This window comes from Megascapheus bottae, chromosome 10 (genome assembly GCF_031878675.1).
Source record: "Megascapheus bottae isolate mThoBot1 chromosome 10, mThoBot2.hap1, whole genome shotgun sequence".
NCBI lineage: Eukaryota > Metazoa > Chordata > Mammalia > Rodentia > Geomyidae > Megascapheus > Megascapheus bottae.
In genome coordinates, this window is record NC_143518.1 from 63,078,424 (window position 1) to 63,103,349 (window position 24,926).

A 24,926-nucleotide genomic window follows, 5' to 3' on the forward strand; every position below is an offset into this window, starting at 1 on the left:
TAAGCAATGTTATCCAGGCCATACTGTCAGGACTCTAAAAAAAAAAATCAAATAAATATTTAAAGTTTCTTAGGTTTTTTCCAACTTTGTAGTTCCGTGCCTTGCAAATAACAATTACCTGTGGCAATGGCTTCTTTTCCTTTTCCTTTCTTAAATCATACCCTAACTCATTTAATTAGATCAATCTAAATATTTCAAAGAGGTATCACTAATTTACTTTTCGGGTGGATTCAATACTGGGTTCTAAACATGCTGCCTAAAAGTATTTTAAACAGTGTGTAATTGATGGAAATAAAATTTTACATTCTCCTTAACATCTCCATTAGGCGTTAAGAAGTTAAATCATGTTATAATTTTAGTTTTAGAAGATCCTGGATTCAAAGAATTCCTAAGTTCATATAATGTTTAGGTTCTTTAAATTGACTCAATTTCACCATACTATTTTGTGTCAAATTGACACAAAATGTTAACTTCCATGCTTGACAAATAGTTAAAATGAGAACAATCACAGAAACAATGCATATTTGACATGGACGGTACTATCTGCTTTGCCACACACAATGCCATAGGTAAATAATTATTGCTATCAGTTGCCTCCAGGCATGCTTACATGTCACCTCTAGCACTAATGTGTCGAACATATGTTTGTGTGTGTGTGTGTGTGTGTTTTGCCAGTCCCGTGTTTGAACTTTGGGCCTGAGCACTGTCCTTGGGCTTTTTCCTCAAGGCTAGAGCTCTACCACTTGAGCCACAGCACCAGTTCTGGCTTTTCCTATGTATGTGGTTCTGAGGAACCAAACCCGCAAGCACTCTACCACCAGGCCAAACTGTACTCTACCATTAGGCCAAAGTCCTAGCCCTGTGTCAAATATATCTGAAAAGAACATTTTCTGATTATTATTAGAGCCTACATTTCTGATGAAACAGAAAGAAAATACGTACACAAATTCTCACACTACCAAAGCCTTTTCCCCATATATAAAAACCTTAATCTCCAGGCACACACAAGGCTTTAATTTACACTAGTGTCTGACTTTTCATGTAACAGTGAGAAGGGTTTTACTACCCTCTCCCTTCCAAATCTCAATTAATACTGGAAGAACAATGTACATGTAAGTTATCACTGGCTATCATTACAAAATTAAAGGATATTGGCATCTTAAAACCTTCCAATAAAGAAAGAATACTTAAGAAAAGAATGCAAGCCCGGCGTAGTGGCTCATGCCTGTAATCCTCACTACTCAGGAGGCTGAGATCTGAGGATTGTGGTTCAAAGCCAGCCTTGGCACCTAAGTCCATGAGACTCTTACTCTTTATCTCCAATTAACCACTAGAAAACTGGAAGTGGTACTGTGGCTCAAGGGTTTAAGAGGTAGCCTTGAGCTGAAAAGCTCAGGGACAATACCTAGGCCCAGAGTTCACGCCGCATGAACCTCCCCCAACCACACACAAAGAATGTAAGTATAATGAAATTTTTTTTTTCTATAGACTTTTAAAATTGCTTTTTGAGGATCTAGCCTGGTTTTGGTTTATGCTATCAAAAAACATAAATGAGTAGTGGACAAGAGAGGCCAAGAACATGTTTACAAATGAGAAAATAAAATTACAGCAATTGTTATTTTAAGAGTAAGGAAAATCCTAATCTGATTATAATTGAGATTTGAATCTATTTTTTTGTTTGCCAGTCCTGGGGCTTGAACTCAGGGCCTGAGCACTGTCCTTGTCACAAGGTTAGAGAACTCTACCACTTGAGCCACAAAACCACTTCCAGCTTTTTCAATGTATGTGGTACTGAGGAATCGAACCCAGGTTTTCATGCATGCTAGGCAAGCATTCCTACCATTAGGGCAAACTCCAGGCCACTGAATCTTTATACTTTCAAGATTATGAATAGGGAACTTAAATGCGTAAAACATTTGAAGTTATTTTCATCTATCAACAGGACAAAACCCTGTGAGTAGAGAGCTAGGCTGTTGCTAAGAAGAAAGCACTTTCTTCTTAGGTGTTTGCTCCTAACAATAAAATACAATGAAATGCATCCACCACCCACACAAACCATTGAAGATTCTTGTCTTAGAGGTTCTATTACATGTTGCCTAAGTATTAACAAATTCTACAAGAAAATAAAACACAAGCAATAAAGTGTCTTTTTACTGAATAAGCTGCTCTTTATGTGATCTTAGAAAGTCTGAATTTGTAAATCTCAATCATAACTTAATCCAATGTTTTACTTTCTTTTCTTGGACCCAGTGGTATAGTAAGTCTGCAGGAGCCTTACCTCCTCTCACAGTTACATGGTCTAGTGCACTGCAGAGATTTTGGACATTATCAAGGCTGTCTTTTTCCAATGAAACATTTAAGAAAACAGTAAGCAATTCTCAAACAGGTGATATGATGTGGAATTGCACAAACTTTTAGATCTCATCTCTTAAGTACAAATGTTTGACTATTTGACAGTGTCTACGTCAAAACAGAAGTTCTCTATTATATAGAGGAAGCTACAGTATCTTGAACCTACTTCCCAAGTGCTAACCTAGTACACAACCTTGGACACCTCTTATGTTGTTCCTTCTCTCCTTTTTCCCCTTTGTGTGGGTGAAGTAAGTTCCCATTCTGCACATACTGGACCATGGTCAGTGCACTGCTATTAGCAGGGCAATAGTGACTGTTTGTAGGAGTCAAGGAGGGAAGTGGACCTCTTAGGCCACACTGGTATTTATGGTTAAATCACATCTAATGTGAAATTTCGAATTACATCCAGAGCGCCAGTGTCAAAGCCACACATATCCAACATGCCTCTGTCATCTGGGTCTGCAATAGTAAAACCATTTGATGTCATTCCACAAACAATCAGTTTAGCAGGAATATCCATTTTCTGTGGGGAAAAGACATAAAAAATAGTAAATATAAATAACACTCCAAAATTAAGACTCTACGGCTGGGATATAACTCAGTGGCAATGTCCTGGGTTCAATCGCCAGTACCAAAAAGACAAAGGGAAACTATAGTTAAGAAAAAAACACCTAAGACTCTACCAAAACTGAATTTTAAGTATTGTTGTGATTTTTGGTGCTGGTTCTGGGGCTTGAACTCCAGGACTTGGTCTGTTTTTGAGCTTTCTGTTCAAGGCTAGCCCATGCTACCACTTGAGCTACAGCTCTGCTTCTGTTTTTTGGTGGCTAATTGAAGGTAGGAAACTCATTGACTTTCCTGCCTTGGCCTGCCTCTAACTTTCATCCTCAGCTCTCCTTCTCCTAAGTATCTAGGATTACAGGCACAAGCCACAGGAGCCTGGCTCGCAAGATTTTTTATTTGTTGGTCAAAATTTTGGGTCCAAATATCAACTGCAGGAGAAAGCATAATGATAAAAGGATTTGCCTGACATTTTCTTGCTCTCCATTTCTGTTTTATGGGCTGTAGACTACAACCTAAGCAGCCTGAGGGCTTTGTGAATCAAAACCGGTCAGCATCTGCAGAATGCTAGTCATTTTATTGAAATGTCAAATGTAGGGACTGTGAAAGTATTTATCAATGTAAGCATGTACTTCTCTAGATTACCAGCATTTGCTTTACATTTTGACATGTAAAACAGAGCTTGTAACTGGAGGTCACATTTTCTTTTTTATATTTGTGCTGAAGATTGGAGCCAGTATCTGACATATGCCAGACAAGCATTTAATCACTGCATTGTAGCCACAGTTTCTTTATGACTACTGCCCAACCTCTGAACCTGGGCAGCTCAAGGCTACCAACCTACCCCTTGAGCCATAGGGCCACTTCCAGTTTTCTAGTGGAGATAAGAGTCTCCCAGACTTTAGTGCTGAGGATGGTTTTGAACCACGATCCTCAGATCTCAGCTTCCTGAGTAGATAAGATCAGAGGCATAAGCCACCATGCTTTGCTAAGAAAACTGAATTTTTGAGAAAAACTAAAAAAGGGAATTCTCAAGGCACTACAATGAAGTCTTTAAATAATGTATACAGTGTTCTTTTTGTTTGAATACACAGCCTGTGCCTGCTAAGTAGGTGCTCTACTATTTGTGCCACTCTAACAGTCCCTTTTTTTTTTATGGATCATGGGGCTTGAACTCAGGGCCTGGGTGCTATCCCTGAGCTCTTCAGCTCAAGGCTACCACCCTCCCCTTGAGCCAAGTCCCACTTCCCATTTTCTAGAAGTTAAATGAAGAGTCTCAAGTCCTCTTGTGCCCAGGTTGGCTTTGAACCTTGATCTTACAGGCATGAGCCACTGCACCCAGCTCCACCAGTCCCTTTTTATGATGTGGTCTGGCTTAAAACCTAAACCAGTATGGACTTTGATCCTTCTATTTGTGCTTACCTTTGCTGCTTGGGATGACAAGCATACACCACTGGAACAAGTTACTGGGCTTCCACTGAGGGTTTTAAGACAGGTGCAGGAAACTGCATCCAGTCATTGGCTGAGATAAGGTTTGTCTCACAAGCTTTTTTGCCTGGGCTGGCTGCACACCTCTCACCTAGTTCAGCTCATCCGCCAGGCTCACCATACTGGGCTCCTCTGGAGCTCTGGATGTCATTTATGTTTCACATGAATTGTGCCCTCCACTCTCACTTATTTTACCACACCTTTCGATACTCCCTCAGAGCCACAGCAGGGTGGACACCTCCAGCAAAGGTCTCGTTGTCAGTGAAGACGATGAAGATGTCAGCAGCTGTGCTTGTCTTCTGAGCCCAGATCATAGGGAGAGCGCAGTCAGTGCCCCCAGCCGGGATCTAACTCAGAGCACACACAGGACAGAATAAAACAGTATTCCTCCCTGTCCTGATGACATGTCTGCAACAATCCATAGTTGCAAGGACTAGTACTATTTTTTACATTATAACATTTTTTAAGAGCCAACAGATAGGCCTTCCTTAGCCTCTACACCTTTGATTTTGTGCTACTTTTGGAGAAAAACCAATCTGCATGATATAAAATTAAAATTAGAATACAAGATAACTACATTTAATAGATACTTACTTGATTCATGGCCACTAAAACTTGCTGTAAGGTCATGTCTGTAGTCACTGGACATGGCACCATTTCATCTGAAAAAGCCACTATGTAAGAATCTTTCTCTGTTCTTGTGACCACCTGAAAAATGAAATAAAATATTTTCAGCAGATATGGAGAAAATGAATATGGTCTCTTGATGTTTATACAACTTGATCATCATCATTATTATTTTGCCAGTCTTGGGGCTTGAACTCGGGGCTTGGACACTGTTCCTGAACTTTTTTTGTTCTACTACTTGAGCCACAGTGTCACTTTCTTCTTGTTCTGTTCATACGGTGCTAAGGAATCAAACCCAGGGCTTCCTGCGTGGTACGCAAGTACTCTACCACTAAGCCACATTCCCAGCCCACAATTTGAGCTTTAAAGAAAGACACTAGTCAGGTGTGGTGGCTCACACCTATAATCTTAGCTACGCAGGAGGCCGAGATCTGAGGACTGTAGTACAAAGCCAGCTGGGGCACTAACAAGTCTATGAGACTCATTTCCAGTTAATCACCAGAAAACTGGAAGTGGCATTGTGACTCAAGGGTAGGTTGTCCCTGAGCTCTGTAGCTCAAGGACAATACTCAGGCCCAGAGTTCAAGTCCCATGACTGACCCGCCCCCGCCCCCCCCCCCCCCCCCCCCCGCAAAAAAAAAAGACTGATGCTTCTAATTTGCTATTACTGTGTATGAAAATATAAAGTCATAGCAAAATAGCTACCAAAGTTCTTTTGACCAACTTTTTTTTTTTTTTGCATGTTGTAGGGGTTGAACTCAGGCCTGGGCCGTCTTTGAGCTCTTTTGCTCAAGACTAGCACTCTACAATGTTGATCCTTAGATCTTAACCTTCTGAGTAGTCACCACCACCTAGCTGCTTTTCACACTTTTACACATACACATACACAAAGTTCTACAATAATCCTTTAAGGTAAGGAAAGGTTATGATTTTCTTCTATTTTATTACATTAGGAATAAAGCTAGAATTAAGTTATGAAGACTGCCTCACACTAGGTCTAGAAAGTTTCCTGACTCTATGTATCAATCTCTAGACCTTTCAACTTTTCTGCCACCAAGTAATTTTCTTAAGCATTATTTACTTCCTAACAAATACTATTAATATTTAATGTGCTATAAAATCTAAAAGTTCAACTCTTATTTATTGGATATGCTTTCAATGTAATGAAAGCTGTTCGTTATAAAACAGTCATCAGATATAGAACAGTAATGGTTCCCATAACCTGAAATGGCAAAAGTGAAACACAAATTGCCGAGGCTGCTCCGCACGCCCTCACCATGCACATGGCCGCGGCAACTGTGCTAGCATTCAGAACGCTGCCCAAGACTCTCTGGTTCATAGATGAGCTGACGTCAACAGCCAACAAAAAACGCTTTCCAGTTGGCTCAACTGTCTGTTACACAGGAGAAAACAAAGTAAGACAAGCATTAGCACAGAAACGATGTCGAGAAAATCCCAGCACATAATATTCCCTTATTTTATTTTATTTTTTGTCAGTCCTGGGGATTGAACTCAGGGCTGGACACTGTCCTGGAGCTTTCTCAAGGCTAGTGCTCTGTCTCTGAGCCACAGCACCACTTCTGGCTTTTTCTGTGTATGCGGTACCGAGGAATCAAACCCAGAGTGCTAGGTAAGCACTCTACTATTAGGCCAGTTCCTGGCCCCTCTCTTATCTTTAATTAAAAAAAGACTCTAAGCCAGGGACGGATGGATTATTCCTGTAATCCTAACTATGTGGAAGACTGAGATCAGAAGGATCATAACGGGAGGTCAGATTAGGCAGAAGAGTTTGAGGGCGCCTCCCTATCTCGGCCCATGCCTGAGAGCAGCTGCACATATCTGTTATCCCAAGCTAGGTGGGAGGCTGAAGATTAGGAGAAGTGTAGTACCAGGCCAACCCAGGCAGTTAAAGACCATCTCCATGGAGGGAAGTTGGTTCAGTGGTGTGTCATTCCACTGAGAAGGTAGATGAACCACTCACTGCCCAGTGTGTCTTGATAGCAGAAAGAACCTATACTAAAAATAACCAGTGTAAAACAGCTGGAGGTGTGGCTTAGCATTATCATGCAAGCCTGGCAAGAATTAGGTCCTGGGTTCAAACCTCAGTACTGCCAAACACACACAGACATACACAAATGGGCCAACCAAGGTACTTCACTTAATAATTTTATTGAAATAACTCATTATCCTCTCCTCATTCTTTTTTTTACCGGTTAAAAACAAAACAGTGGCATTAGGTGTATTCAATATGTACCATTCCCTCCTTCCCTTAGTTCTGTACACCCTTCAATCTTACTTTCCTGCTCACTAAGTAGCCTACTTTACATACTTCTTTCCGTGGATCATGGGGCTTGAACTAGGCCGGGCACTGTCCTTGAGCTATTCAATTCAAGGCTAGCGCCCTGCTTCTGGGCCTGGGCACTGTTCCTAAGTTCTTCAGCTCAAGGCTACCACCCAACCCTTGAGCCAAGCCCCATTTCCCATTTTCTAGAGGTTAATTGAAGATAAGAGTCTCAAGTCCTTTAGTACCTGAGCTGGCTTTGAACCCTGATCCTTAGATCTCAGCTTCCCAAGTAGAGGATTACAGGCGTGAACCACCACCCCGGCATTTTTTTTTTTATCATGTAATCATATAAGCCTTGTGTTTTTTTTCCCCCCCACTGTCCTTGGGCTTTCTCAAGGCTAGCACTCTACCACGTGAGCCACAGTACCATTTCTGGCTTTTTCTATGTATGCGGTAAGAAGGAATTGAACCGGGTCCTCTTGCAAGCTAGGCAAGCACTCTACCACTAGGCCGTGCTCCTGGCCCTGGTAGAGTGCATTACATGATTCTCATCTAACTGGCACCTGTCTCTAAAATTATAACTAGGTGCTAGTGGCCTATAATCCTATCATCCCAGCTACTGAGGTGGCTGAGATCTGAGGACAGTAGTTTGAAGCCAGCCCAAGTAAGGAAGTTCATGAGACGTTTTTCCCCCCCAGTCCTGGGACTTGAACTCAGGACCTAAGCACTGTCCATGGGTTTTCTCAAGGCTAGAGCTCTACCACCTTAGCTACAGCACCACTTCCAGCTTTTTCTATGTATCTTGTACCAAGGAATCGAGCCCAGATCTTTTTGTGTATGCAAGGCACTAGGCCAAACTCCTGGCCCCTTTTGCTACAGACTCTTACTTTATAAATATCTGATTGTAACCTACAGTGCTGTATGCTTAGTATTCTCTTTCACAGGTCTCTTAGTAACCATGAAACTCTTGTCTCCAATAAACTACTCAGAAAAAGCCAGAAGTGGCGCTGTGGCCCAAGTTGTAGAGCACTAGCCTTGAACACAAAGAGACTTACAGACTCACATTACCCTAAATCAAAGTATTACCTTAAATGTTTTATAAAAAGCAGCATCCAATGCTTTCAAGATTTCCGCATCAGGGCACCACTTGAGCTTTCCTCTAAGCCCATGGCCTGCTTTGTAAGTTTCTAGTGCAATCAAAACATGAAAAGGATGTATATGAGCCTGGAAACAAACAAAAAAGACAAAGTAAATGCAAAATTCAAGTGATAATAATTATAGATTTTAGATTTTTTTTGTTACTGTAGCTAATAAAAATACCTAGCAAAACAGTGTAACCTTTTTTTTGTTTTTGCCAGTCCTGGGCTTGAGCTCAGGGCCTGAGCAGTCCTTGGACTTTCTCAAGGCCAGAGCTCTACCACTTGAGCCTCAGCACCACTTCTGGCTTTTTTCTATGTATGTGGTACCAAGGAATCGAACCGGGGTCTTTGTGCACGCTAGGCAAACACTCTACCACTAGGCCAAACTCCCGGCCCCAAAAGTGTAACCTTAAAAGTCAAAATGCAATTTGATAAGTAGAAGTCTCAGAACAACTAAAAATTCTGAGTTCCTAAGACTTTGGAATCCATTAAAAAAAAGACAACTGATAGTTTATTCTTTCACTTTCAAATTAAGAAGTTGTATAATGGGTTACAATTCCCTAAGTAATGTTGTAAGTACAATGCTTCTGGAACAATGTTATCCCTTCCTTCATGGGGGGGGGGGAGGCCCACAAATGACCGGGCTCATTTTTTAAATACAATGGTCCATTTCTCACCTTTCCTTCCTCCACTCCTTTGGTCTCCTTGCTCCAAAAGACATTTCCTAGTATTCTTTTGTTTTGTTCTGTTTTTTTCTTTTTGGTCCTGGTCGAACTCACCAGGCTTGCTGTTATCCCCAAGCTTCTATCTGCTCAAGGTTACTGCTCTACCCCGGGAGCCACAGTGCCTCTTCCAGTGGTCTGATGATTAACCCGAGCCAAGAGCCTCACAGACTTTCATGTCCCGGCTAGCTTTGAACTACGATCCTCAGTTATCAGCCTATTGAGGAGCTAGGATTATAGGCATGAGCCAGTAGTACCTGGCTGGCTTTTTTCTTTTAAGAGTAGTTAATTTTGGCCTGGAGTGTAGCCTAGTGGTATAGTGCTTGTGTAGCATGTATGAAGCCCTGGGTTCGATTCCTTGGTACCACAGATAGATTTTTTTTTAAAAGTAGTTAATTGAAAATTCTTATGAACTTTTTCACCTGGGCTGGCTCTGAACCACGATCCTCAGAGCTCAGCCTCTTCGGTAGCTAAGATTAGAGATGTGAACCACTGGTGTCTGGCTCCATGCGTTCTTTCTGATAAACAGTAATTTGCTCTGAAGAGTTACAACTTTGGATTCCTCCAATTATGTTTTTCCTTTGGTCAGTTTGTGTATGTATACATGTACAGAGCTGTGTATATTATCATGCCTAGCTATATTTCCTATCTGGCTTCCACATGTGAGAAAAAACATGAGCTGCTTTGTCTTTCTGAGCCTGGCTTACTTCATTTGACATCATTTGTTTTAGGTCCATCCATTTCCCTGCAAATAACGTAATATTCTTTCTGATGGAGGCGTAAAATTCCACTGTGTATACGAGCCACATTTTCTTTATCCACTCATGGTTGTAGGAGCTCATTTTTCAAATCTTTACTAACCATGGCCACTGTGAATGCATACCTTTTTTAATAGTTTTTCATTACAGAGTTTTTCACATACTAAAGACACTTCAGAATTCCCTGGTTCAAGCACTGAGTTAGCAGTCATCTTTCCGAGATTCCTTAATAATGCAGTAAGAGGCATTTCTTGTAACAATGCCTTCCACACCTACAGGAAAAAACAGAAGGAATTAAAGGGACTCTGAGAGATATAAACAAAACTATGGGAAATGAATTAGGACAACATAGCTATACCACTGATAATATTTTTAGCATGTTCTCTAAGGTTCAGGAACTTCCACACTCAAAGCAGCTAACTTGTTCTTCGTTAGAATACATTAGCTGGAGTACAGCAGATGACTGGTGTCTGTTGTTTATGATTGCAAGGAACCAGTGGTGAGGAGAACCACATGTGCTCAGGATAGAAAGAGTTTACTATTGCATTGCGGATATTTGATTAATTTTTCCTATAACTCTGCCTTTCAACAAATCTCAAATTTTCACTTTACAATGTAACTGGACATGTAACTAAAACACATTCACTTTTTTTTTTTTTTTTTTTTTTTGCCAGCCCTGGGGCTTGAATTCAGGGCCTAGGCACTGTCCTTGGGCTTTCTCAAGGCTACAGCTCTACCACTTATGCTAGAACTAGAGCTACAGCACCACTTCTGGCTTTTTCTGTGTATGTAGCACTGAGGAATCAAACCCAGGGCTTCGTGCATGCTAGGTAAGCACTCTACCACTAGGCCACAGTCCTGGCCCCCATATTCTTTTTTTAAAATATTTTTTATTGTAATTAATAAAAGGGTTACATGATATTTGCCAGATAGAAGGTGCATTACCCCATATTCTCTTTTACCAGACTTTTGGGACACTTACCTCCTGGGGTGGGGATAAAATTAAGCACAGTGCAACCCACAGCAGATAATCGCCATTTAAATATCACTGGCAATGTAGGATGAGTTACAGCTATAGGATCAACTGAGCGGAGCTGTGTTAAAGTTCCTGTGTGTACAGGAACTTTAAAGGTTTTATTTTTGAAATAAGCTAGAGCTCTACCACTTGAGCCACAGCCCCACCTCTGGGTTTTGCTATGTATGTGTTATTGAGGAATTGAATCTGGGTATTCATGCATGCTAGGCAAGCACTCACCAGTAGGCCAAATTCCCAGCCCTAGACAACTTTTTTTTTTTTTGCCAGTCCTGGGCTTGGGTCACCTCCCAGCCCCCTACACAACTTTTTAAATGCAAAAGATATATTTTCTGGAGTGGAGCTAGCATATCATGATAATTGATTTGGGTGTTATATTAGGCTGTGTTTTATTTTTATTTATTTATTTTTTGGCCAGTCCTGGGCTTCAGCTCAGGGCATGAGCACTGTCCTTGGGCTTTCTCAAAGTCAGAGCTCTACCACTTGAGCCACAGCACCACTTCTGGCTTTTTTCTATGTATGTGGGACTGAGGAATCGAACCCGGGTCTTCGTGCATGCTAGGCAAGCACTCTACCACTAGGCTGAACTCCCGGTCCCTTATTTTTTTTTTTTTTTTTTTTTGATCAGTTCTAGGGCTTGAACTCATGGCCTGGGCACTATCCCCGAGATCTTTTGTTCTAGGCTAGTACTCTTACCATTCTGATCCACAGCTCCACTTCATTTTCTGGTGGTTAATTGAAGATAAGAGTCTAACGGACTTTTGTGGCCAGACTGGATTCCAACTACAAACCTCAGATGTCAACCTCCTGAATAGCTAGGGTTACAGGCATTAGCCACCAGCATCTGGCTTGTTTTGAGTTTGTTTGTGTGTGTGCTTTTTTTTTTCCTATGTATGTGGTACCAAGGAATCGAACCCAGGTCTTCCTGCATGCTAGGCAAGCACTCAACCACTAGGCCAAACTCCCGGCCTTGTTTTGAGTTTTGAGGCAGGATCTCCTTGCAATTCTATACCAGCCTTTTTGCAATGATAGGTATGTGCTACCATCCCCAGTCATGTTACTATTTTTAATAAACATTTGTTTCAAGACCTTTTTCTTTGGTGATGCTGATATCAAGCCCAGGGCCTTACACATGAGTTTTCTCTCATGATTTACTCACCTCTTTGGACTTTAAGTGGTTTGTCAGCAGATGTTCCCTCACTAATCGATGCTCTTCTATTAGATGAATGACTTCAAGTTCATCTTTTGTTCGCTTCACTCTCTCTACAGCCTCCAGATACTTCAGTAGTTTTTCAGACTCCACAGGGAGTGCCTTTTCTTTGTATAATTCATGGACTTCTTTCCAGCCCTTTGTAATATATTTGGTCACAATGGCAAGCCCTGTAACAAGATAATGAATTAAAAAGGCAGGTAGGATTACCAAGTAAAAAACAGCACGTGGTTCTGGAGGATACATCATGATCCGCTTAATAAGATACACAGGTAAACTCTCTCAAAGTAGGCTGCTGCTTTCTGCATACAACAAGCACACTACGTATTTATGCATATTAGTAGAAGTGAACAGAATAGATAGGTCCTTTTTTTTTTTAAGATAGGTTCTTTTTAAATTGCTCGATAATTTTCTTCTAATAGCAGCAAGAGGCTTGGGGTTAAGGAAATATGGTTGTAGCCTACAAACTGTCAGCAAACGTTGCTCTTTTGAGATTCTTAAGTCTCTATATCTGAAAGGTATGGGTATTTAATTCTCAAATTCAAATACTTACGAGGAGAAAGTCAGTAGGACTATGGTAAACTGAGAAACATGCACATTGCCCTGTACTGTTGCCACATATTGGCTTAGCACTGTCAAAAATTGTACTTTAAGAGAAGTCAGAATATAAAACATAAGGTAGGCACCAGTGGGCTATTCTTGTTATTCTAGTTATTTAGGAGGCCGCGACTTAGAAGACTGTGATTCAAAACCAGCCTGGACAGAAATGTTTACCTGACTCTCCCCAAATAACCAGCAACAAGTAGGACTGAGTTGGGTGCAGTGGCTCATGCCTGTAATCCTAGCCATTTAGGAGGCTGAGATCTGAGGATCAAGGTTCGAAGCCAGCCTAGGCACTAAATGTTAGACTCTTATCTCCAATTAAGCATCAAACTCAAAGTGGGGCAATGGCTCAAGTGGCAGAACACTAGCTTTGAGCTAAAGAGTTTAGGGACAGTGCCCAGAGTTCAAGTCCCATACCAAAAAAAAGTAATTAAATTGGGAGAAGAGCAATGAGCTAATAATACATACCCCCAAAGGTACAGCATATGAAAAGATGGGCCATGACCCCAGAACACAAATGTCAAGAACAAGGTGCCATTCTCTTCACAACAGCCCATTCAAATGCGGGGAATTGGCTACTTTCCCTTCTATGTGTGGATTTTACAGTTATACATACATACTTCTTTGCATATTTTCACTGTAGGGTTTTGTTTTTTTGCCAGTCTTGGGGCTTGGGCACGTTCCCCGAGCTTCTTTTGCTCAAGGTTAGAACTCTACCACTTGTGCGACAGTGCCATTTCCAGCTTTCTGTTTAGGTATACTGAGAAATGGAACCCAAGGCTTCATGCGTGCCAGGCAAGCACTCTAGCACTAGGTCATGCTCCTGGACTCTTATAGTACTTTTAAAATAGCATAAAAAGTGATACTAATTAATTAAAATCAGTACAAGACCAAACTGTGCAATATTTATACAGTAATATATGAGCAATGTTTTTTTTATTGACCTGAAAAACAGCCATTCTGGGGCCGGGAGTTTGGGCTAGTGGTAGAGTGTTTGCCTAGCATGCATCAAGACCAGGGTTTAATTCCTCAGTATCACACACATAGGATAAAAAGCTGGAAGTGGTGCTGTGGCTCAAGTGGTATAACTCTAGCCTTGAGAAGGTCCAAGGACAGTTCTCAAGCCCTGAGTTCAAGCCCCAGGACTGGCAAAAAAAAAAAAAAAAAAAAAGCCATTCCTAGCTGGGCACAGTGGCTCACACCTGTAATCCTACCTACTCTGAGGTAGGATCTGAGGATCCTGGTTTAAAGCTAGCCAGGGGACTAAAAATCCACGAAACTCTTATCTCTAATTAACCACTAGAAGACCGGAAGCGGCCCTGTGGCTCAAAGGATAGGGTGGTAGCCTTGAACTGAAGAGCTCAGGGACAATGCCCAGACCCAGGATTCAAATCCCACAACTGAGCTCTTCAGTTCAAGACTACTGCCCTACCCCTGAGCCACAGCCCTACTTCTCATTTTCTAGGGTTTCTAGTGATTAACTGGAGATAAGAGCCTCAGGTCCTGTTGTGCCTGGGCTTGCTTTGAACCATGATCCTCAGATCTCAGCCTCCTGAGTAGCTAGGGTTATAGGCGTGAGCCACTGCGCCCGAAAAAGCCATTCTTTTTAAGGGAAAGTATGATTTTTGTAATATACAGTAAATATAAGTAGGAAAAATGCAATAATTTATAAATGTCACGTACAGTAATTTCTTTTTTTGGTGCGTCATGGGGCTGGGACTCAGCCTGGGCGCTGTCCCTGAGCTCTTCAGCTCAAGGCTACCCCTCTACCCTTGAGCCAAACCCCACTTCCTCTTTTCTAGAGGTTAACTGGAGTCCCAGGTCCTTTAGTGCCAGGGCTGGCTCGGAACCTAGATCCTCAGATCTCAGTCTCCTGAGTAGCTAGGATTATAGGCGTGTGCCAATTCCCCGCCCACCGCCAGTGACTGCTTCTTAAGGGCAGAACTCATACTTTATCAGTTTTCTGTAGTATTTAACAATATTTAATAGTTCAGACTTACTGGGAACTTTCTATCTTCCTGTCTCAGAGTTCTCTGCCATCATGCCCAGTGTATTCAACTGGGCATTCAATAATTAGATATTACTGGAAATCATGTCTAATTAAAAAAATGTAGTGTGCATACATAAATATATGCAATGCTGGGTATGGTTGCTCACAATGCCAGTAACCCTATCTACTCATGTGGCTGAAATGTGAGGATTGTGGTTCAAAATCAACCTAGGCAAGAAACTGAGATTCTTATCTCCAATTTCTCACACAGAAAGCCTGAAGTGGAGCTGTGGCTCAAACCACAGAGTGTTAGCCCTGGACAAAAAGCAGATTAGGGACAGTAACTAGGCCCAGAAAAAAAAAAAAAAAAAAGACAAGAAGAAAAGAATAGAAACAAATATCTGCAATGCTTTATTGCTTAATTCCACTGGTAAGAACATTTCCATTAAATCTTGATAATCATGGATTATGGAAGATTACTGTATACTGTATACAATACACACAGAAGAGAGAGGGACAAAGGGATGGTAATTCATTCCAGGAACTATGCTGCCTAAGTATTTTAACATACATTTCATCATAGCAACTCTAAGTGTAAATTACTTCTCTTTGTCCCTCATTTAATGAAACAGATTATAAGACCTTAAGGACACAAAGTAATGAGCAGAACTAAAATTTGAGTAGCAAAAAAAAAAAAAAAAGTCAAATTTTGAGCCTACTGACTTTCGTAGAAGCTGAAACTTCAAGTTATTCTTTCTCAGGTCTTGTTTCTAAGGACTAGTGATCACTGTAGATGCCAGTACTTATGGGAATAAAAAACTGCCCCAAGTTAACACAAATGCTTGCTAACAACCTCCTGATTAAGTCCAGCATGACTTCACGTGGCCTTCAGGCTCCTTGGCAGTTATGTTCCAGGAAGCCGGAAGGGAAAAATGAGAGACTAAGGCGGCATAGCCTTGCCATCTGCCATGTACTGACAAGCAGCTACATTGCTACAGCTTTGGTCTGTGTGGCATTCAGAACCTATGGTTACCTATGGTGGCCATTCTAGTTATTATCACAGTGACATTTAGCATGGTAAATCTGCCATGAATCGAGATGCATGTGTGAGATCTTTAGTTACAGATTGACATTAAATGTGTTTGAATTAGACAATAGATCCTGGGAATGAAAGGTAGTTCTAGAAAATAATTACACAGTATTACATGAAAATATGAGACCAGTATACTACCTCTCAGGAGGTCTTATGCTTACCTTCACTGGAAGGTTTAAGATGCGACAGTCTTAAAAGATCTTTGTGAGACCAGCCATTTCTTTGTTTGTATTTTGTAACTGCTAGCGCAAGCGCCATGCCACCTTTCTCATTGTACCAGTCTGCAACTGCCTTCCGAAGAGCACGACCCCACATTCCACATCTCATGCTCTCCTTCAGATCTTTCTTGAACTGGATAAAGGTAAAGAGATGGGTAGGGATGCGACAAACTTCAGCAACAGCTTTAAATGCTGCTTGTTTTGTGCTGATGTCAGAACACTGGGAACAAATAGCCAGGGCAAAGAGCAAAGGCTCTTGCTTTGCTGCTCTGCCTTCTTGACTGAAAGACTTTATTTCTTGTATCACTTCAAATCCTCTGCCATCTTCGATCAGTCTAATTAGCGCTTCAGCATTTTCCAGGCCCAGCTTCTGTTCTTTGATATAGTAAGTCCCGCCTTCAGAGCCAAAGCACAGGAACCGATGCAGGCGATTCATGTCAGTGACTTGCCACACACATCCACCTTCAGAGTTGGCAATTTGCTTCTCAATCAGTGGTTGCATTTGGTTTACTGACGCCTCCATTTTTCCTGTCTTTGAGAAAGCCTATGAAAAGGCAACATATTACAAGTAAACATTTACAATTACACAAGAGAAAACAATATTTATTAACTTATGCTTATTAACATTATGAAATCTTTTTCTTTTTTTTTTTTTTTGCCAGTCCTGGGCATGAGCTCAGTGCCTGAACACTGCTCCTGGATTTTCTCAAGGCTAGACCTCTACCACTTGAGCCACAGCACCACTTCTGGCTTTTTGCTATGTATGTGGTACCGAGGAATTGAACCTGGGTCTTCATGCATGCTAGGCAAGCACTCTACCACTAGGCCAAACTCCTAGCCCACATTATGAAATCTTTTTAAGCTAAGTTATCTTTAAAACTCAGTAAGTCTTTTAGTACAACATCAATCTAAATGGCCTTAAAGAAAAATTTTAAAAGGTAGGAAAAAAATTTTGACCAAGCAGAAATGCCTACTAGCTTAAGGTTTTGTTTTTTTTTTTTTTTGGTCAGGGGTGTGGCTTAAACTCTGGGCCTGGGCCCTGTTCCTAAGCTCTTCAGCTCAAGACTACTGCCCTACCCCTGGAGCCACAGCTCCACTCAGCCTCCTGAGTAGCTAGGATTCCAGGAGTGAGGCATCTTGCCTGGCGAGTTGTTTTTAAGTGTTTTCCTGGTTTTATAATCTATTTTTTTGTATGACAGTTCTGGGGTTTGAACTCTGGCTATGGATGCTGTCCATGAGCTTTTTCACTCACCACTTGAGCCACAGCTCTACTTTTAGCTTTCTGGTGGTTATGGAGATAAGGGTCTCATGGACTTTCCTGCTGAACAATTCTCAGATCTCAGCCTCCTGAATAGCTATGATTACAGACATAAGCCACTGGCACTCAGCAACTTTCATGCATGTATAATGTAGGGAAATGCAAAATACTTTAAAGCAAAAACAAAACAAAACAAAAACAATAAACCCCCTGGATTACTGCCACAGTAGCAAAGTAATCATTAATAACTCTAGTCACATTTTTCTTTTCTTTTTCTAGGTCTGAGACTGGGACTTGAACTCAGCACTTGACACTTTCACTCACTGGTTCACACTCTACCAAGTGAGACAAACTTGTCCTATCTTTGAAGAGTAGGACATAGCTTTGGATCTGCATGTCTTGAGGCCAGCCCGGACAGGGAGAGATCAAGGCGGAATAACTTGAGCACAAGTAGCTGACTGACCAACAGCTTACTCCCTTCAGAACAGTGAAGACACTTTTGGTTGCCTGCCTATCTAATGTCCACTCTTTTCCTTTTCCCTTCTTTCTGGCCTTGAAGTCGTCACTCAAAAGTTGAGAGAATTCATCAGGAACGACAAATGAGGCTAATTAAACTTTGTATGCATCAAAATTACCATAATACTAGTTCATACACAAGATTTGGAGGTTCACCTTAACTCTTGTATGACTGAGAAAGCTTCATGTGAAGTATAAGCATGTGTTCTGTTCCCACGTGATGCTGCTGCAGGACTCAATACTGCCACTAGCATGTCACAACTCACACAGCTGATGCTAGCTAGCTTCTTTTGAGGTTTTCTTCAGACCTCAGTGGGGGCTTAGCCTCTTAAAAACAATGTTTCTAGTTTCTGCTTTGTAGGTGATACTTGGATTGGTTACAGCTACTTTCAGACCACTAGTTTATGAAAAGATGCAATGTATAAGGATGGCAGGGCAGAAAAAACTAGAAGGAATCCTGGCCCTGAATATCAATGAGTTCTCAAAACTTGCTTTACTTATACATTTCCTATCACAGACTTTTTGTTTTTGTTTGTTGATAGTGGGGCTTGAACTCTCGACCTGGACGCTATCCCTGAGCATTTCAGCTCAAGGCTGGCACTCTCCCCCTTTGAGCCACAGTACCACTTCCAGTTTCGGGGTGGTTAACTGGAGAAAAGAATCTTGCCGATTTTTGTGCCGGGGCTGGCTTCGAACCATGATCCTCAGATCCTAGCCTCTTGAGTAGCTAGGATTATAGAAGTGAGCCACTGGTGCCTGGCATTATAAATGTTTCTTTATTGGATAAACCATTAAGGTTTTTATGTTATGTGAAATTAAAAGCATCCTAAATGGTTAGCATCCAGTTAACTGTGCTCACTAAAATATGACCTCTAGCAACCTTCCCTTGCCCACTTGCATCATCTGTAAAGCTATTAGAGGTAGCAACAATACCCCTTACTCCTCCTGAGCAGCAACCCATTGTCATTCTCACTAGAGCACAGCCTAAATACAACAGGCCAACAAACTGACATTTGGTTATTTGAAATTTGATAGGGAAGGGGGGAAAACCAAGACGGGTGGGGGGGTTTAGGGGGGAGGGCAATGGGTACCAAGACCTGTGAAAGGGTATCATTGTATGTGAATTAATGCACCTTCTATCTGGCAAATATCATGTAACCCTTTTACTAATTACAATTAAAAAAAAAAGATATGAGAAAGACTTCTGTTGATTTAAGTTCCTGTTCTAATAGAAAGCACATTCATCTGTGGAGGTAGAAATATGGAGTGAGTATAATCAAGTGATATGGTAGAAGACTTTTCTGTATGAGCAAGGACAAAACAATGCTCTCAGTAATCTGAAAGATGATATGGAGAATCTGATTGAAAACCTGACAGAGGTTTGTGAAATACAGCCCTGTATCTTCATAGTCTAGGGAATGAGCTGCTTATGTGTACGTACTGGCATAGCTGTACAGATGTGCTGACACAGAAGACAACTCTTGCTTAAGAACACATAGTAAAAGAAGCTCTGCTTTGAAGATGACACACATGGATGTACGGTGGAGAAAGGCTAACGAGGGGCATGGGATCCTGGGTGACTATTACAAATCAAAAGTAAAGGAGAGAAAGTCCTTCAACACAGAGTTAAAGGAAACTACGGGAGGCATTACAGGCCACAAGAGAGCGCATTTGAAGGAACAAATGGCTGGTAATGCCAAATGCTCAGAGATTAAGTGAGTAACTGAGGGCCTGGGAACTGTTCCTGAGCTGCTGCTTTTGCTCAGGGCTAGAACTCTACCACCTGAGCCACAGCCCCACTTCTAGCTTTTTCTGTTTTTATGTGGTACTGAGGAATCAAACCCAGGCCTTCATGTATGCATACCACTAAGCCACATTCCCAGCCCATAACTGAATTTGTTTTTTGGTGGGTCATGGGACTTGGAACTCTGAGCCTGGGTGTTGTTCTGAGCTCTTCAGCTCTATATTTTGAGCCAAGCCCCACTTCCGGTTTTCTGATGGTTAATTGGAGATATGAATCTCAGACTTTTATGCCCAGGCTGGCTTTGAACCCCGATCCTCAGATCTCAGCCTCCTGATTAGCTAGGATATAAGCATGAGCCACAGCGCTCAGCTCCAAAAAAGAGACCAATGTTTCACGAAACAGAAGTTTCTAGTCCATCCGAGTCAGCCAGCAGTTTCCCTACTTTAACCTAGAAGAAAATAACCCTAAATTAACCAGCCAGTTTTATCCTATTGTTTTGTTTCTTCCCTTCCATCTCACTAAGTTACACCTCAACTAATGCCCAATAACGACCACTCAAGTTATCATACAATAACGTGTTTTTCAATTCCAGAATTGCAAATAAAAGACTAAACAGAAGACAATTACCTGTCTGTAACTCCAGCTATTCAGGAAGCAGAGGCAGGAGGATCTTGAGTGTCAGCAAAATTTACGGAGACCCTATCTCAAGGATAAAATACATGGGCTGGGAATGTGGCTTAGTGGCAGAGTGCTTGCCTAGCATGTGTGAAGCCTGGGTTAGATTCCTCCATACCACAGAAATAGAACAAGCCAGATGTGGTGCTGAGGTTCAAGTGGTAGAGTGCTAGTCTATTTTTTTCCCCATTTGTTTTTCTTTCATTTATTTGTTGCTTTGTTTTTGCTACTCTGTGCCTGGGTGCTGTTCCTGAGCTCTTCAGCTATTGCCCTACCCCTGGGCCTGGACATTTTCCTTGAGTTCTACAACTAAAGGCTACCATCCTACCCCTTGAGCCACAGTGCCAAACCGGTTTTCTAGAGTCTCACGGTCTTTAGTGCCCAGGATGGCTCTGAACTGTGATCCTAAGATTAGAGTACAAGTGTTTAGCAAAAAGAAACTCAGGGACAGCGCCCAGGTACAGAGTGGCAAAAACAAAGCAACAAATAAATGAAAGAATAAAATATAAAAGGGCTGGTGCATCTAAGTTCAAGTCCCAGTGTGGCAATATTAATAAATGTTGGTAATAATTTACAGGCATGCTCCTAATGGGAATATAAATGATGCAGCCATGGTTAAAATAGTGTAGCAGCCCCTGCAAAGGCTATATACAGTTCCCATATGATTCAGGAATTATCCTATGTACTCAATAAAAATGGACACAGGTGTCGTTACAAAAACTTGGTAAGATGTTCTTATCAAAACTATTCACAATAGCAAAAAATACAAATTTCTATCAACTAAGCGATGGATTAAAAAATGTGGTATATCCACATTACTATTTGACAATAAAAAGGGACAAAATGCTGGATGCCAGCGGCTCACATCTGTAATCTTATCTAACCAGGAAACTGAGATCTGACACTCTTATCCATAGTTAAGTGAAGCTATGGCTCAAAAAAGCTAAGTGACAGTACTCAGGTCCTGAGTTCATTCACCAGTAACTGCACTGAAAAAATAAAAAGTGGGGCTGGGAGTTTGGTCTAGTGGTAGTGCTTGCCTAGCATGCATGAAGACCTGGGTTTGGATCCTTGGTACCACCTACATAGAAAAAAGCCGGAAGTGGTAGAGCTCTAGCCTTGAGAAAGACCAAGGACAGTGCTCAGGCCCTGAGCTCAAGCCCAGGACTGGCCAAAAAAAAAAAAAAAAAAAAAAAAAAAGCCAATGTATTGAATTCAAAGTAACTATTTTAAAATGTACTTTAAGATAATAAATTTAATACTGAAATTTTAACTTTTTAAATTAAAAAAGTGAACATAACCAGGTACACCTATACTACTAGCTGCTTTGAGGCTGAGATTTGGGAGGATTAAAGTTCAAGCCAATCTGTGCAAAAAGATGAAGACCTCCATCTTAATCAGCAAAACAAAATAAATCCTAAACACAGTGGTTCGTACTGTCATCTGAGCTGTCAGGGGAACGTTCTCAAGGAAGAGGGTGATGCAGGGGGAGTAAGGGAAGTAGTGGCAGAGGAAAGGCGGGGCTCATGCAGTACAGTACCAGGCAAGCAAGCACACAGCCTTGAGCTCAAACCTCAGTACTAGGACCCCATACATGGCAACAAGAAAAGTAAGAAGAGAGCCAGGAGATGGGCCCAGTGGTAGATTGCTTGCCTACCATGCATGAAGACCCGGGTCTGATTCCTAGGTACCACATACACAGAAAAAGCCAGAAGTGGTGTTGAGGCTCAAGTGGTAGAGCTCTAGTCTTGAGAAAGCCCAAGGACAGTGTTCAGGCCCTGAATTCAAGCTCCTGATTAGAGGGGAGTGGGGAGGAAAAACAAGAAGGGCCAAGGACATGGCTCAAATGACAGGACAAAGACCCAAGTTCAAACTCTAGTGCCCAAAAAGAAAAGGAAAGAAAAAAACAAAACGAGAAGTGTGTGATGTATATTTGGAAAGTAATTTAAATAAATAGCAGTGTAAGTGGGAGCAGTATAATGATACATTATAACTTTGTATGATACAATGCATTATGATATTCAGCTGTGTGTATATCTTTTATATTAGCCTTTGGAAAGTAATATGAGATACATACAGAAACTTAAGTTCTTTCTGGAGCTGTCAATATTGTTCTCTCTTGAAAGCTTAAGCTCCATACTAGTAGTTTTGAAGGCAGAAAGGCACTGAGTAAGGTCAAAGACTGGTTACTGGCTAATCCACTACTGAATAATCAAGGATTGCAAATGTATGTTAACAGCAATAAAAATACACAAAAACAGTTAATTCTTCTTTGTGTTGCTCTAAACTCTTTAAGCACATTTTTCCCACAGAATTTTTAAACAGTCCATATGAAACAAAACTTTGGTAACATTTTCAATATTTAATAATTGTCCGTTCTTTTCCTTGATTTAACTGAAAATGCAAAATGATGGCACTAGTAAAACACACTTCATAAAAATGGAGTTTCTGAATCAAGTTCATTAGGATTCCAAGAAATTTAGTACCGACCAGCAGTACTAACATAATTTTTAATGATTCCCTTATTTTTCTAGAATTTATACACATGAGCAGCTTTCCAAGGCCTCTCAATATTTGAAAATACTAATCTCCAAAAACCCAAATAATGTGCAGCTTAATTCTTTTGCACTGATGTCAGGGCTGACTTGCATGGGTGAGTGAACAGAAGAAGGTATGCTACAGAAACAGGAGCCCCAAGTTCAAACACCTATCCTGTGCAGCTGCTCATGGTAAAGGCAATCAGGGAGACCCTGGGCTCCTCAGGTAGGAGCAGGCCAGCTGGCTGCCAGTGGCTGTGGGCCTGGTGTTATCTGGTCTCACTTTTTCCAAGATCTACTGCCGGGGCCAGCCGGCAGCAAACCAGGGTTCGCAGATTGGGGTTCCTGAAATAGGGGGCAAGGACTAGGAAGAAATAGAAGAGAGACAGACACACCGGGTCCGGGATGTCTGCAGTCCAGCAAAAGACTGCCGAGACTGCCGCGTTTATTTTCCACTCCAGCCTCTTCCCTCGAGACCCAGGGAACTTCCAGGTGTTACATTCATATGGTAAATCTCAGGTCATTTAAACAGAATAAGGCCAGAAAACAATAAGACAATAAAGCCATTGTCTGATGCAAATCAAGGTACAGTTTGATTCCACTATGGCTCCCAACAATCTACAAGCCAGCTTTTCAAGTAAATTTTTAGTATTGATTTAAGTTAACAAAATGAGGGAAATTTTAATTTCCCTTTCTGATTACTTGTAGCCATTGTCCCAACTTTTAAATTTTCAGTATGCTCTTTCCATTAACCATGTGAAGTTGGACATCAAATCATTTACTTTGTCTTTAGTACAGATTTTTAAAGCACTGCACACGGCTCTGAGATCTGATGCGAAGCATTCTAGGATTGGATCATAAGGAAATCAGGCTAGGCCCTGGGAGCTCTCCCCACTTCTCGGATCAGGTATCACAAGGGTAGACTTTTAAACAGGTCCCACCTCCGCCTACAGGTGTGTTCCTTCAAGCTTCATGCAGTTTTCTTTGGTTTTAAAACAAACCTATTTTGCTATTTGGTCTCAGTAACAACAACAACAACAACCAATTTTCAACGGGTGCCCAGACTCACACCTGTAATCCCAGCTACTCAGGAGGCTAAGATCCGAGGATTCAGGTTCGAAGCCAGCCAGGGCAGGACAGTCCATGCGACGCTTATCCCCAGTAAACTACTCAGAAGGAGCTGACGGTGGCTCTGTGGCTGGGGTGGAGCCCCAAAGACGCTCGGGGGCAGGGCCCAGGCCCCAAGCTCAAGTCCCAGGACCGGCAGCCAGTGGTTACCTGTTCGAGACCCGTGTCTGGTTGAGTTCGTCACCCAGCCTTCGAGTCACCTTAACATGTTTCTAGCATTACAAGTCCGCGCTCGACCCCCTTCCGGCCACCGCACCCCGCACGCGGGCTGCGATCCTCCCGGTCGCTCCCCCCACTCCCTCTCCCACCAACGGGCCTCTCAACTTCTCACAAAGCGCCTCCGCCCCAAACCCCGACGCCGCGCGCGCGCGCAGCAGCCGCGGCTGGACCGAGGGGGACGAGGGGTGGAGGGGCCCGGTGGCCGGGCGCCCGCCCCGCGGGCTGAGGGAGCCGGCAGGGGCCGGCGTCGTCCGGTCCGGTCCAGCGTGGACTCGTCCCGGCGGCCCGGCCCCACAGCGGCGCCGCTCCCGCTCCCCGGCGGGTGGGGCGCGGGGAGGCTGGCGAGGCGTCGGCCCCGGCGGTCGCTGCGCGTCCTCCGGGGTCTCTCCGACCGCACAAAGGCCCCCCCCACACCCCGTCCCCCAGCTCGGCCCCCACACTTTCCTCACCTGTGCCCGGCAGCCGGCCCACCAGGCCCGCGCGACACGGCCTCGGCGCAGCGACGGAAAACGACCCGCGCTGCCGGCCTCACCCCCGCCGCGCCGCCCGCGGATCCCTCTCGCGGCGAGCCCCGCCCCTCCCCGTGAGCCCCGCCCTCTCCGGAGGAGCCCAGGACCCCGGATGCTGGCTCCTTGCGCGCGCGGAGTCCCCGCCCTTTCCCCTTAGGCCCCGCCCCTTCCCGGTCGGCTACGGGTCCCGCGGAGCCCGGAAGGCCTTTCGACGGCTCTCGGGTGGCTAGAGCGTCCTTCCGCGCCCCGGCGCTGCAGGAGG

General features: G+C 42.7%; 1 protein-coding gene across 2 annotated transcripts; it reads right to left on the reverse strand.

The window, feature by feature from the left end:
* Nucleotides 1-1,476: 1,476 nt before the first annotated feature.
* On the reverse strand, nt 1,477-24,708 carry Ro60 (Ro60, Y RNA binding protein). Of its 2 annotated transcripts, none has more exons than XM_090341486.1 (9): nt 24,605-24,708; nt 16,022-16,622; nt 12,124-12,344; nt 10,057-10,203; nt 8,399-8,536; nt 6,305-6,421; nt 4,996-5,109; nt 4,602-4,748; nt 1,477-2,875 (listed from the first exon to the last, which is right to left on the reverse strand). In XM_090341486.1, the coding sequence occupies exons 2-9, from the start codon at nt 16,599-16,601 to the stop codon at nt 2,723-2,725; spliced, it is 1,617 nt and encodes a 538-aa protein (XP_090197612.1). In that variant the 5' UTR covers nt 16,602-16,622; nt 24,605-24,708; the 3' UTR covers nt 1,477-2,722. The 2 variants fall into 2 exon arrangements, 1 of the variants encoding a protein (XP_090197612.1); XR_016536898.1 differs by having other exon boundaries at nt 2,800-2,875; nt 4,336-4,748.
* Between the last annotated feature and the right edge of the window lie 218 nt (nt 24,709-24,926).

What these genes read in the sequence shown, in the direction of transcription:
- Ro60 (XM_090341486.1), bottom strand. Translation starts at nt 16,601, where the DNA reads ATGGAGGCGTCAGTAAACCAAATGCAACCACTGATTGAGAAGCAAATT. An exon ending in TCTTAAACCTTCCAGTGAAG is followed by an intron (nt 12,345 to 16,021) that starts GTAAGCATAAGA and finishes ATCTTGTTACAG; the next exon opens with GGCTTGCCATTGTGACCAAA. An exon ending in ATGAAAAACTATTAAAAAAG is followed by an intron (nt 8,537 to 10,056) that starts GTATGCATTCAC and finishes GTTTGTTTCCAG; the next exon opens with GCTCATATACATCCTTTTCA.